We start from the raw sequence: 13,376 nt of genomic DNA, 5'->3' as shown, positions 1-13,376 counted from the left end.
TCTGAACATATCCACCTCCACCATGACCATTTCCTCATCGATTGGGTCTCGTTCACTCTCGGCAACGCGCCTCATCAATGCGAATCGGCTCATCACATCACGCAGCGCTTACAGCTGACCCGCACTGGCTGTGGAGTTTTTCCACTTCCATTTGAATGAGCGCACACCACGAATCTCCACCACTCTCTGTCTCGCAGAGACGCGTTACACAGACTCTTGATGCTTGCCAAAGTTGGCCTTGCTTTGCCTGTATCACAACCTGTGGCCGCAGTCCGTTGCCAATCTCGACTCGGAACGACTCCAATTCCGCATGGCAGCGAGTCTCTCATGCGCGGTACTTTTGCAAAGCCAATGGGATGTCCGAGTGATCGACCGACTTGAAGTCAAGTCCAGCACACTCGTTCGGTTTGTGCAACAACCCGTTACCCTGTCAAGCGGGGTGGGACTGCTTTCGTTATTGTAAGCAACGACGAGCTAGACTGTTGCAGGCCCTCGGTAGCATCAGGCTTCGGTACGAACGTGCTGTGATGTCAAGATCCTCGGAAGCATCTATGCTGGTAGAACGACAGTTCCTCCGCCGTCACAGTTCTTTCAAGCGAAAGCCGTCCCTAGTATCAAAGTCCGATACTACCGAACTTTTGAGCAGGTAATCAAATGTCCGGTATATCGATCAAGTGGGCTTGAGCATCTTCGCTCAAGGTGGGGGATGCTATCAAAACACATGCTACAACCACTGCAGAAAGCAGCACAGTCTCGGCCTTGCAATCCAATGCAGCCGTAACACCCCGATACACCAACTTGACTGCCTTTCTAAATACCCCGCAGGCACACTACGGATATTCCACCTGCGGCGCCGTTGTGTGCTTGGAGCGGGGGCGGGACAGTCGCCTTACCAGACTGAAGACGCTAACAAGAAACAGACGACGAGTGTACCGACACTTGAATCCTTCGATGCCGCCGCCCGCTGCCCTCCCCTGCAAGCAACCGACTCTCTCTCAACACGAAGCCACGCCTCCCCCAGCCGTTCCCACGCTGCGGCATTGGAATTCGGCCGACTCGACTTGTTTGGATCATTCGACATTCGACAATTCTATTCGTTGAATGACTGAATTCTACCCGTCTCAACCCCATCGCAACAGCAAGTGGCGCCTTGCTGGTCGATCTCGGCCATACGAGGGTCGGAAGTGTATTTTTGTCTCCTTGAAACCACGACTTTGGCGAGCAATGGTTCGCGCGCTTTGCAAGCCGGCCGTATTTAAACCTGCCGGTTTGGTTCCTGAGGATCTTGGACATTCTCACACACACACACACGCACACACACACACACACACACACCTACCAACGACCGGAATCGCAACCTCACGTACAGCTACGTGATTCCTTGAAGATCAGTCATTCACGACGAACACCCGTCTACCAAGCTACAGTCACTATCCATCCTCACTGGAAAATATGGCGCATTCTGGACAGTCAGCCTACATCGGGTACAGCATCCGTCTCCGGGGAGGGATAGGAGAGAATTGATGCGCATCAGCCCGGCATGCTAATCCAACGGGTGCTAGCCACTCCTCGTCGAAGGCGTCACACAAGTACTCATCCAAGGAATCTCGCAAAGAGACTACCCAACGACGGACTTCCATGTACCAAAACCAACCAGCGTCTGACGAGCCGAGCGCATACGGCGCCACGTTCCGCAGCGGCGATATCGCCGCCAGTAAGGCGTGCCACCAGGCCAGAGCCGCGGATAATATCTCAAAGATCATGGGCCAATTCGGCGGGAATTAGGGTGGTCGACCCAGCGTCCTTCGCCAGTTGATCGGACCTGTCTGATATGAGAAGCGTGTGCGGGGGGCGAAGCCCGATGTGGTACGGAAAGGTCGGAGGTCACCTTGGATTGCCTCAATGTCAACCGCCCGCGGCTACGATACCCACGTTGAGATGAAGGAGGACTGATGACGGGTGAATGATGGTTGAGAGGCGTTCATGGGAAGGGGAAAAGACACCATAGCTTCCATTCTCGGACGAGTTTGGGCCTGCTTCTGTGATTGTGCATTGTCCGTTAATATCTATACTTATGCAAAGAGAGTGCAGTATGTGACTGGTCCCAGTGCGGTGTACTCATTTCAGCATAGGGTAATGTGCAAAATATTGGTGGATTGCGCTTGTGATGCTCTTTGAATTCCATCTCTAGCGGCTACCGAGGGACAGCTCACGCATCGAGGTTGGCTTCCATCACCATACGCTGACGGCGACTGACCAACAAAAATAGTCGTGAGATACCTTCCGGTCCTAGCGGAGGATGTCTCAGGATATCCCTTCAAAGAAGGACGAAGGCCGTTGAAGTTACTTTCATGGTCTTAGATTCGGTCGGCAGTCGATGGGAAGGAGGACCTGATGTTGGGATCAAGCTGACGTTTTCTGGGTTACTCTTGCCACTTTAGCGCCTACGTACGTAGTACTGTGAAGATGTTCCTGCTTACGGCGGTGGGCCGCACCTCCTCTCATGAGGCAAGCACATGCCACGCTTGGAGACAGGCACAACGAGGCGTGACTTCCTGCCTCCATTACCTGGTTTTCCTCGGATGCCAACCTAGGTAACCTCCGTCCTCCGCTGCCAGAATAGGTTCCGACCAAACATCCCGAACCATCCACCATCGTCATCGCACCTGTTTCTGTGCATTTACCCCACCTGCCACAGCCTTGAGAACGTGAAAGCATCTTCAGAATAGAAGGGTTCGACTTCATCGGACAACCAGACAACACCAAAGCAACCAAAGCAAGACTCTCATTTCGACATAATCTACGACCTAATCCTTGAGCCAAGGACCGACAACTCCCTCCCCTCATGACCGAGCATCGACACGGCGCCTGTTCTACACTGCGACGGCCTTCAAAAATGCCCTGCTCTCGTTGCCCTGAGTCACCTTGGCCACAGGCGTGAGATGGGCCTCTTCGGCCTCGGATCCTCCCTGCAATTGTCTGACATACGCCTGTGCCACTCTAAGCCAGTTGGCCTTCTCTCCCCTGCTTGCACCTTGTCCTTCCCACACCCAGACGGCTCGGCCGGCATCGTCCAACAGGAAGACGTCCTGCTCTTCAAAGTCTGAGAGAGCAGCCTTGCTGCCGTCCTTGACGAGGTCGAATCTGAGCTCCCCAGAGGCATCGCTGAGCCGGAACAGCTTCTGCGGTCGCTCACCGGCATGGGCCTTGGATGCTGACCTGACTGGTCTAGGGCAGTGAAATCCAGACTGAGGTGTGTCGTCGCCGCCTCCGAGAAGAGTAACGATGACGCGAGACCTCGACTCCTCTTGAGCCAGAACCTCGACGTCGATGTGCTTCGCCAGCGTCATATCATTCACAACCTGGGCAGCCTTGGCCTTCTCCATCGGGCTGCAGCTTTTGCCCTGCCACTGCCAGATCTTGTCGCCCGTGTCGAGCACGAAAACGTCGTCTTCGTCCAAGTTTTGCCACGTCGGCTCGACTTCATGAACCACAACGCCGTTGGCGCCGACCGACGGGTTCTTAAAGATACGAAGCAGGGTGAGGATTTCCTCCTTGGGCTCCTCATCCTCAACATGACGGAAGCCAGATTGTACGCCACCGGAGCGGATCTGGATGCGAGGGAATAGCTCCAGGAACTCATCAGATGGCGCCGACTGCAGCTCGCGATGCTGTGTCGCGGCTCCATGCAAGAACTCGTCGAGTTCTACGGTCTTGTACGCCGCGGTCCCAGCCTCATCCTGCGAGGTGTGGGCTCCAAGCCAGAAGAAGATGTCATGGCCTAGCTTCTCAGCGTCGTCTTTGCTGCCGACCTTGTACGAGTTGAGGATGATGTAGCTGTCGCCATCCATGAACTGACCGTACTTCTCCTTCGGCCACGGCTTGACCTCAAAATCCTCGATGCGCCAAACATGAAGGCCGACGGCCTCGCCAACCTCGCCTTCGTTCCAGGCTGGCTCAGTGGCGGCGGAGTTGTATTTCACTTTGTGATCAATGTCCGTGCCAATCAGCTCGACATTGCTGTCCTTGATGTCGTATTCCGTGGGATGCACAAGACCTTGATTCGGCGCCATGACTGGATCAATTTCTTCAAAATGTTTCAATGTATCGGTATCGTCGCCTCTAACAATCGATGCATCTGTCAAGGTCTGGAGAAGAATTGAGGTTGAAGATGATGGGGGAGAACCAGGAACAGCGTTTCAACGTCATGGCACCCACGGACTTCCCTGTGGCTCAGCCAGTCAAGTGGATCGGAGCTCGTCAGCTTGTGCGGGGATCAGCAGTTTCAATTGGGCCGATCTGCCAGCTTGATTGCGGCTGTACCGCGAAGCCACACGAAGATCCATCAATGTGGTAGGTACAATGCCCCACGAACGCCTCAACCAAGTCCCTCAATTCCTCCAGCGCCGGCCCAGTTTCCATAATATCTGGTGTCTAACAATGGAAAGAACATCTGATCTGTCAAGGAGATAAACAAGGAAATTCAAACCATCGCATCAGCCTCAGTTGAATGGAGTGCTGAAGCCCAGCCAATCCGACTCTGGGTCTGGCACCCCGGTGGTCCTCATTGAATCGCCACCCAACCCGCTCATCACCTGTGGCTGTAGTAAATTTGTCTGGCCGTTTGTCGCCCGTGAGCTCGGCTCAGACATTTTGGGATAGTTGAAAAAGTCGAAAACGTCAATGTTGTCCAGTTCGCTTAACGAAGATACTTGAGTCGATGTTGGCTCCATGCCGGAGCGACGGGTGGAAGATGTCAAGGTTACCAGGTCGTGGGCACTCCTAGAGGCATTGCTATCAGCAAAGTTCGGGTGAAAGGCAAAGACGGCATACGGAACGACTCACTTTCTCATGGCGGTGAAGCTCATGTCGCCCTGACGCCCTCGCTGTACCACCCGAGCGAGAATTTTGGCGTAGTTATTCGCTACCTCCCAGTACTGTCCAACATGGCGAAGCGTTTCGATGAAAAAGTCAATCTTGGGATCAACGGGACACCCGACTGTCGCAGCGTGGATGAGCAGCAACCTCGCCGCTACCCACAGCGAAAAGGCAAATGGTGGTCCCAAGAGATCTAGACCATTGGCCTCGAAAACGTCTTGCGCAATATCACCAAGACTTTGCACAGCAGACAAGCATCTCTGCATCGCATAATGTGATGGGACGAAGATGTGAGATCTCACAGTGGGGTACGCAGCCGAGGAATGCAGACGCACGACAGACGTGACGTATGCGCTATGCAGCATAAACCAGTTGGCGACACGGCTCGCGGGATCTGAGTGGCACAGAGCCGATATCCTGCTATATTCGCTGGGCAAGCTCTGCAACCAGTTGTCGAGCGCACCGTCCAGCGACCTATACGTGTTCCGCCAAATGGCCATTTCTGACGATGAAGTCACGTCGATGGGCGTTTTGAGGAAGTCGTGGACTTTGCTAAGTATACGCAGGATTTCGCAGTGGTACGAAAAACTGCCGAGATTTTCGGGTTTGTTAATAGTAGGGCTCTCGGTCTGATCGGATGACGGACCCCATGACTTCGTTTCAACGGGGACGTTTCTGGAGAAGAGGTCGTATGAACAGGGCAAGCCGCGCTTCATCTTTTTGTCATCGAGCATGAAGTCGAACGTCGTCGTCGCTATCGTCGCATATCGATCGAGTAGATAAACCATCCAGCAAAGCCGCCGACGGCCCTCGTCTTCGATCCATGATTCTGGTTGACCCATGGCCACTCTGCGGATCGAGCCTGTGTGTGGTGTCTCCTCCGCCTCAGCCGTGAGATACACACTGCTCTCTTCGCAGAGTTCCAGCTGTCTCACGTTCTGCGCGAGCAACGCAAGCATATTCCAACCGCGAGGACCATTCGACGTCCCCAACTCGTCCAGGCAAAGTATAACCAGGGCCCTCAGCGCGGCAACGCTTACGTTCTCCATTGCGTATATCTGTACCCTGTGTTTCGACACCGCATGGTAGTGTGACCGCATGTCGGGCAATAACCGCGGGTCTTTCATGAACCTGAGCGTCGTTGCTACTATTGCATGTAACAAGACACGATCGGCTTCGTTGAGTGAGGTCGATCCGAAAAAGGCACCGAATGTCGTCTTACGGTCCAAAATTGGACACCACGTGTTGCAGTGTTTGAAGTACAGGTCGACGAGAGTGTAAAGCATATCGTGGGGCGGGAACTCTGAGACAGTCGGGAGAGAAGATGCATCTTTTCGAGCCCCGTTGATGCTGGGCGGTGCGCCTGCTTGACTGAAAGACTCGCTTGCGGAAAGGTTCAAGAGAGCCTGCACTGAAGTTCGACTGCCATTCTGGAGCGCTTCTTGACCATCACTACCCTGCCAGAAAGGGCTCGAGAAGGCTGACGTTCTTCCATTCGTTGTGGACGCTGCTCTTGGAAGACCGGGAGCCGGGCTGACGCCATTAGCATTCCCATCAGGACGGAAGCCCTCGACTTGAGACGACGCCTGATTGCTAATAGTTGGCGAATGAGCCTGTGATGTGGCGACGTGGTCATGGGCAATGTGGTCTTCTACACGACGGCCAAGAGCCTGCAGGAGGGCATCGAGCCTGTTGACCTTTGCCTCAAGTTCGAGACTGAAACCGATGCGACTACCCGGCTTCTGCCTCTCAAGATAGACGCATGCTCGGTTGTGACGGGCACACCAAGAACATGCGGGCTCTGCACGATCGCACTTGACCTTTCTCGCCTTGCATAGTTCGCATCTGGGTTCGCGTCAGTCCATGGCCATGCATCTCATTTGGGGGGTCACACAATCAGAAGCGCACAACGTACGATGTCTTTTGGTGCTTCTCCCTCTTACGCTTCCTCGGGGCACCGGCCGAGCCATTGTTGGTCGTGTCATCACCACTCGAGCCTTCGTCGTGGCTGAAGACCGAGTTCGCTTCCTCCTCGGCCATTTGTTGCGGACGTGCATTGGTGTCTAGCATGTCTGTCCCATGGTCGTGGGAACTCCACATTTCCCGTTTTTACTTGATGGATTGCGAAGGTGTTGCTCTTATCTGGGCCCTTTTAGGATGGAGCCGTGAGGAGCCTGGCCGAGTTTGGTGTCAGGAGGTGGTCATTTCACTCATGAGCGGGCGTGCAGCGAGCAGTAAAAGGCAGGCGAGCGAATTGCCTCAGCCGGCCGGGATGCTGGAGAGAGAAGGATTGCGCCGCAACACTTTAGGGCGCATGGGGCATATCCGGCCTTGTCCGCGTTGGTTTGGCCAGGTTGACGGGCGAACGTGGGCAGCCGAATCCAGGAGAGAAGTAGGCTGGCGTCAGCGAGGCAGTGTCAATCCCGTCAGTTATGTGCGCGAACCTGCAGAGTGCAATCTGCAAGCAAGTCGAAGCAACAAGTGGGGAGAGAGAGAAAGAGGGAAGACAAGCACCGAATCTTCAGCGACAGGCAAAAAGGACCAGTCGACTAGGTGGAAAAGAGTCGGGAAGCCAAGGCCGCGATGGGGGACTTTGTCAGCAGGCACTCGAGTGTCTGAGTCTACACTAACCAAGCGTGAGAGGGGACGGGGTCCTTCGGTGTTCTCTCCCGATGCGCCAGAGATGGCTGGCACCGCAGGCAGAAAAAAATATCCAGCTGGGCCCACCTCGTCCACAATAAGAGTTGGACCTCTTGCGCAACTCTGTCTGCGTCCCTCACTTTACGCGGTCTGACCGTACTGTACTATGTATGCCAACTAGCCGTACCGGTGTACATATGCGACAGGAGACGACGGAATCACGTACAGTACCAGAGATAAAGACTCCGCCCTGCCGCCAATGCGCACCAACCACTTGCGCCCAGAACCCTCGTTTTCCGGAAACCCGTTACACATAACATCCCCCCGCGGCATGGGATGGACGGAACGGGTGAGGGGAGATCGTTGCGCCCAATGGTAAGCCCTTGGGGGCGATTACGACAACCAGAGCCATCTCCGAAGCAGCCACCAGCCATGACACGGGTCAACATGTCGGAACAATGGTGCTAACACAGGCTACCGCAAGACATGCAGGAACCGCGCCGCCTCTGTTAGACTTGTTCCTCTCAATTTTTCCTCCAAATTTGCTACCGCAAACCGCTCCATACGGCAAACAGCGCCGCACCCCGGCCACTCCGAACTCTCCCCCGCTCCTTGTGGTTCCTCTGTTAGGCCTGCTACCGCGAGGATCATCCATGGGGCGATGCAACCGTCAAAAGGTGGGGGTAAACGGCAGTGGCTTCGACGATGTCTTCTTCCGCAGGTCCAAGATCCAGTCAGTCTGTAGTCACCGGTGGCTGACAGACCAGCTGCAACTTACAACATCCACAGGGAGATGAGGGGTCCTTTTTCCTTCCCTCTTCGGAAGAAGGCCGCGCAACAGGCTGGGGATGGCGATGAAGTCACTACATACCATTTCTGCCTACTTCACGACTCAGTTCGGAGTTCAAACGGGGTCATGGACGACGATTTCCGCTCCGATCATCCGGATTTTACAAGGAACATGCGCACGTGGAGACGGGTCGAGACAGCGATGCAACTACGGCTTTCCCTGAAGCCGTCGACTTGGCGTTCTTCCAAAAGCTTGCATCACTGGACAGGGCAAAAGAGCCAGCTTCCGGCGCACAAAACCGAGTTTCCGACAGAGGCAAAATGCGTCATATTGCCGTGCTACCTATGATACAGATTGGATTTTCTCCATATTGCGCCGGATCGCATGCGCATGCGCCATCGTGATTGGACCTCCCAAACAACAGACTATGGTATATCGAGAAGTAAAAAAGAAGACATTATCATGTGAAGAACTCCCGAATAACCCTTTTAGCTTGACCAGCCCTTGCTCATCTGGACGGCCTTCTCCCAGCGGCCGAACCGCGCCGAGGCGTCCTCGTTGGAGATCTGGGGCTTGAAAATGGTGCGGCCCTCGAGATTGACGTCCTTCAATTCGTCGAAGCTCTTCCAGACGCCCACAGCGAAGCCTGCCGCGATGGCCGCGCCGAGGGCGGTGGTCTCGCGCATGCCTGGGCGGTTGACAGGGATGCCAATGATGTCGGACTGGGTCTATTACATGGGTCAGCTTCTTTTCTCCGCCCGAGGCTCGGATAAGGTCCGGGGGGTCCTATTCTTACCTGCATAACGAGATCAGAGTTGCACATGCCACCGTCAACGGCAAGCTCAGTCAGTGCTGCGCCGCTGTCCTTCTCCATGGAGTCCAAGATGGCCTTGGTCTGGAAGCAGGTGGCCTCAAGGGTAGCGCGGGCGATGTGGCCACGCTGGGTGTAGGCGGTAATACCAAAGATGGTTCCGCGAGCATCGTCGATCCAGTACGGCGCAAATAGGCCACTGAAAGCGGTGACGAAGGTGCAACCACCGTTGTCCTCGACCGTCTCGGCGAGTGCACTAAGCTTGGAGGAAGACTCCATGAAGCCGAAGTTGTCGACGAGGAACTTGACACTGGATCCGGCAACAGCAATGCTACCCTCGAGAGCATACATGGTCTTGCCGGGGCCGAAGTCAAATGCGACAGTGGTCAAGAGACCGTGGGATGAGATGACGGGCTTGGGACCGATGTTGTAGAGCAAGAAGCAACCCGTGCCGTAGGTGTTCTTTGCGAGACCGGCCGTGAAGCCTTTCTGTCCGACCAGAGCAGCGGACTGGTCACCCAAGCAACCAGTGATCTTGGTACCGCTGAGAATGGTGTTGTGGAGGGTACCGTACGCCTCGGGATCAGAAGAACGAACAATCTTGGCGAGCTTGACCTTTTTGGGGTCGATTCTGAACCAATCAATGAGGTCCTCATCGTACTGAAGAGTGTGAATGTTCATGAACATGGTACGGGCCGCGTTGGACGGATCCGAGACGTAAACATCGCGCGCGATACCGCCGTTAAGCTTGTAGACCAACCAGGTGTCAATGGTACCGAAGGCCAAAACGCCACGCTCGTAGGCATCCTTGACCTCTGGGCTGTTTTCCAGCAGCCAAAGGAGCTTGCCGACGGAGGGGTATGTGGAGAGGGGAAGACCGCATCGCTGGGTGAGTTCGCTAGCACCGAGACGCTGCTTCAGACGGCGAACGAGATCCTTGGTACGGGTGTCGGTCCAGACGATGGCGTTGTACAGAGCCTTGCCGGTGGTCGTGTCCCAAAGGACGGTGGTCTCTCTCTGGTTGGTGATGCCGACGGCCTTGATTTGATCGCGGGAGTGACCCTGGGTCTCGAAGGCCTGAACGGCACCGTCAATGCACGTCTCGACGGAAGAAACGAGCTCCTCGGGGTCATGCTCGTGCCAGCTGTCGCGATGGGGTTAATTTCTTACTCGGCGCAAATAGCTATAATGGGCCAATGGAGGTCGCATGAGAATGACTTACCCTGGGTTGGGGTAAATTTGCTTGAACTCGAGCTGGTGAGTCGCAACGACCTCACCGTGGGGATTGAAGATGAGGAAGCGGGTGCTCGTGGTGCCCTGGTCGATGGCACCGACGAAGGAGATGTTGGAGCCAGCGCCCCCCTTTACAGAAGCGGGAGACATGTTGTCTAAAGTTTGTTTAAATCGGCCGGGAAGCAGAGACGAGAGCATTCAAAGACACGGCAGCGACGTGGCGTGGCAGCGGCAGGGAAGAGAAAGGGACGGACGATTTTGGGTATCTTGAGGAACGGAATGAGGAGAAGGAAGTGAGAGACACACGACGAAAGACTAAAGTTTTCACGGGCTGACAAAAATATTTGTAGGTGCCGCACATGTGGAAATCTCCCCAGCTCTTCAGCAGCAGCTCCAGTCTCGGATGTGCAAAAGGCACGCGGTGTGTCGGGTTAGCTCCCTCCATGGGGAACAAACAGCTTTCTTCGAGAGCTACCCCTCATTCCCATGCATCTCTCTTACCCCATCCCCAGATCGTGTGGAGATGTCACGAGATGAGCACCAAGGAGCTGGGCTTGGGTCAAGGAGGGAAAAAAAACCGCTGGTCTGTCAAAAGGGAAAGGGGGGGGCCCCGGATGCAAGACCATCCCCACTGGGGAAATGCGAACGGATCGAACGGGGTTGCGTGGAAGCGTTCTAGAGAATCTGACAGGCCGCCGAATCCTTCCACGCGAGAACCCGGAACGAGAGATGGAACCTGTCTGTCTGTCTGTCTGTCTGTATCCGTATGTCTGTCCGCATGCCTACCATTGCTCCGGACTCTGTACAGATACCAAGGGTGTGGACTCTGTGGTCTGCAGACAACCTTGACAGCTGATTGACCCGTATTAGGTTGGTAAGTATACGAGAAGGTTGGGGAACGATGTTCGGGGTGGACGCCCCGAGTTAGTTCGGTCATTGTTCGACATTGGCAGGCAAGGTCGGCCGTGAGCAGCGAGCAAAGGTGGAGGACGACGGGGGCCGGATCACCTCGTGATGGGGTTGATGTCATTCCAGGTCGCACTGCAACAGCAGCAGTTTCGGTCTGCGTCGGCGAACTCCCACGGAGGCTCGGTGGGTCCGGCCGTATGCCGGCCTTTATCTCTTTATGAAGCACCGGTGGCCCGAGACTCGCCCCAGAAAGCGGGGTCGACTACGAGCAGACGGCATGCTACCTCGACTCCTCTGTGGACTTGTGGACTATTAACCAGCACCTTGGCAGGTCACTGGTCGAGCAGAATAGATGCGCTTGTGGCCTTGCCTACATGGGCTAGAGCTGGACGGGAGAAGGATGCAGCGGCCACCTCCGCGCCCGCGTGCGGTGCCTGCGCCTCTGGTTTGCTGCTGGGCCTTTCCTGGGCTTTTGCTACTAGTTCTGCGGTTAGTTGCTGCTGCTGCTGCTGCTGCTGCTATTTGCGCACACGAACAGGTGACACGACCAGCATGGAAAAGGCAAAGACGCCGGGCCGGGGATCTTTGCAATCCCGTCCCGACGAGGCCGTGTTCCTATTCGTGTCTTATTAATGGTTGTGGCCAGCGGCAAATGGGATTCGGCGCGGACCGACCAACCATAGGCGACAATTGCGACGAGTTTCCAGCGCCACCGATAGAAGCGGTGGCCGAACGAACCAACAAGCTAATCTGCCATTCACTCCGATCAAGAGTCTGGACTCTGGACTATGGTGTCTTCTCTTCCTGGGCCATCCCGAATATTGCAGCAATGGCAGAAGCAGCCCCCCAAGAATCCATTGGCAATGGCTCCAAACCATTTGCCGGCCTGCATGCGTTTCGAGAAGAACACCATTGCACCCCCCCCTGCCGCCCATCGTCTTGTCACAAGCGGGACAAGACCGACAAACCATTTCTCACATCGCTGACCTGGTTCCCCTCCACTACGTTGCACCCGCCCTCCCACCTTTCATCTCATTTGTCCAATTTCGAGTAGCCAACTGCGGGGAAAGAAGCGAAAGTCCCGTTACGAAGCAGACCAAAACGACACCGGGCCCGGCTTGCTTGGGAGCTTTGAACGGAATGGGTTTGCCTGGAGGCGGGGTCCAACAAGATTTTCTGCCAGTGCTGCCGAGGAGAGAAGGGGACTCATTGTGGCCTCGGCTCCCCGTGTAGAGTTTTTTTCGTCTTTTCCTCATCTGGTTGTGGACGGCTCGCATCAATGGAAGAACGCTGGAACCTTGGCCGGCGGAAAAGGAGAGACGGAGGGAAAAATGAGCCGCAAATGGGTTTCAACGGGAAGCAGTCCGTCTCTCTTTCTTCGGTCGACACCTCGGCACCACCACCAATGATGATAGGCGTACCCTTCGTGTATGACGTTTTTGCCGCGGCTGGGTACATACTACGTACGGAGTAGTTTGGGTGTGGTGTGGCTCGCCCGCTCGTCACTGTGACACTGTCAGATTTGGCCCTTGGGCGGCTCCACCCTCTCTATGGACCCTTGGCGGCCATCGCCCGAGCCCCAGATGGCCCAGGGATGCATCATGGAAGAGGCAACCTTCCGATCTCATCAGTCAAAGTTCCAACTCGGCTTTACTGATGAATCGGCAACCCAGGGAGCAGGACAAGCTATGGTAGGTCATGAGACTTTTGGTAGGTAACCCCCGATCTCCCCCAGATTATGTCTGTGACTGGACAGAGCCCGGGGAAGCTGACTGGAAACAAGCAAGAGAATTAAGTTGCATACGACGACTTGGCCCCGCGTAATCAGCCTTTTCTTCCCTTTCCCGTCTCGATACTTTTGACAACGATTAGGAAGGATTCATTCAAACTGGGTCCTTTGGTTCGGAAGACGCACCGAAAACTAACCTCAAATCCACCGTCAAGTCCACCACGCGACCACTCCACGAGTCCACAGCCTCCTTGACCGGACCAAAGAAGAAGTCCCCTCTTCTTTTTTTTTGTTACTCAATCCCACATCCTTCAACCTCACGCGCCGCTCCTCTTGTTCAAAACTCCGCCTCTCAACGCCGTTCGCCCCTCTCCACACGTGGGAAC

General features: G+C 55.2%; 6 protein-coding genes across 6 annotated transcripts; 3 read left to right on the top strand and 3 right to left on the bottom strand.

Annotated features, from left to right (window-relative positions):
• Positions 1 to 1,452: 1,452 nt before the first annotated feature.
• On the top strand, positions 1,453 to 1,785 carry CORC01_04078 (uncharacterized protein; the record flags this gene model as incomplete). The annotated part of the gene is made up of 2 exons (XM_022615726.1): positions 1,453 to 1,484; positions 1,563 to 1,785. The coding sequence occupies 2 exons, from the start codon at positions 1,453 to 1,455 to the stop codon at positions 1,783 to 1,785; spliced, it is 255 nt and encodes an 84-aa protein (XP_022477903.1).
• A 1,088-nt stretch (positions 1,786 to 2,873) lies between these two features.
• Positions 2,874 to 4,073, bottom strand: CORC01_04077 (gelsolin; the record flags this gene model as incomplete). Its single annotated transcript, XM_022615725.1, has 1 exon — positions 2,874 to 4,073. The coding sequence occupies one exon, from the start codon at positions 4,071 to 4,073 to the stop codon at positions 2,874 to 2,876; it is 1,200 nt and encodes a 399-aa protein (XP_022477902.1).
• Positions 4,074 to 4,502: 429 nt separating this feature from the next.
• CORC01_04076 (uncharacterized protein) lies at positions 4,503 to 6,978 on the bottom strand (the record flags this gene model as incomplete). The annotated part of the gene is made up of 3 exons (XM_022615724.1): positions 4,503 to 4,782; positions 4,846 to 6,723; positions 6,794 to 6,978. 3 exons carry the CDS (start codon positions 6,976 to 6,978, stop codon positions 4,503 to 4,505), a joined length of 2,343 nt encoding a protein of 780 aa, XP_022477901.1.
• Positions 6,979 to 7,976: 998 nt separating this feature from the next.
• Positions 7,977 to 8,315, top strand: CORC01_04075 (uncharacterized protein; the record flags this gene model as incomplete). The annotated part of the gene is made up of 1 exon (XM_022615723.1): positions 7,977 to 8,315. The coding sequence occupies one exon, from the start codon at positions 7,977 to 7,979 to the stop codon at positions 8,313 to 8,315; it is 339 nt and encodes a 112-aa protein (XP_022477900.1).
• Positions 8,316 to 8,796: 481 nt separating this feature from the next.
• CORC01_04074 (glycerol kinase) lies at positions 8,797 to 10,550 on the bottom strand (the record flags this gene model as incomplete). The annotated part of the gene is made up of 3 exons (XM_022615722.1): positions 8,797 to 9,036; positions 9,105 to 10,263; positions 10,342 to 10,550. The coding sequence occupies 3 exons, from the start codon at positions 10,548 to 10,550 to the stop codon at positions 8,797 to 8,799; spliced, it is 1,608 nt and encodes a 535-aa protein (XP_022477899.1).
• A 1,063-nt stretch (positions 10,551 to 11,613) lies between these two features.
• On the top strand, positions 11,614 to 12,315 carry CORC01_04073 (uncharacterized protein; the record flags this gene model as incomplete). Its single annotated transcript, XM_022615721.1, has 1 exon — positions 11,614 to 12,315. The coding sequence occupies one exon, from the start codon at positions 11,614 to 11,616 to the stop codon at positions 12,313 to 12,315; it is 702 nt and encodes a 233-aa protein (XP_022477898.1).
• Positions 12,316 to 13,376: the final 1,061 nt, after the last annotated feature.

The sequence above is a fragment of the Colletotrichum orchidophilum genome (genome assembly GCF_001831195.1).
Source record: "Colletotrichum orchidophilum strain IMI 309357 chromosome Unknown Scaffold_25.1, whole genome shotgun sequence".
Lineage (NCBI taxonomy): Eukaryota > Fungi > Ascomycota > Sordariomycetes > Glomerellales > Glomerellaceae > Colletotrichum > Colletotrichum orchidophilum.
This window is presented reverse-complemented; position numbering and strand designations above follow the sequence as displayed.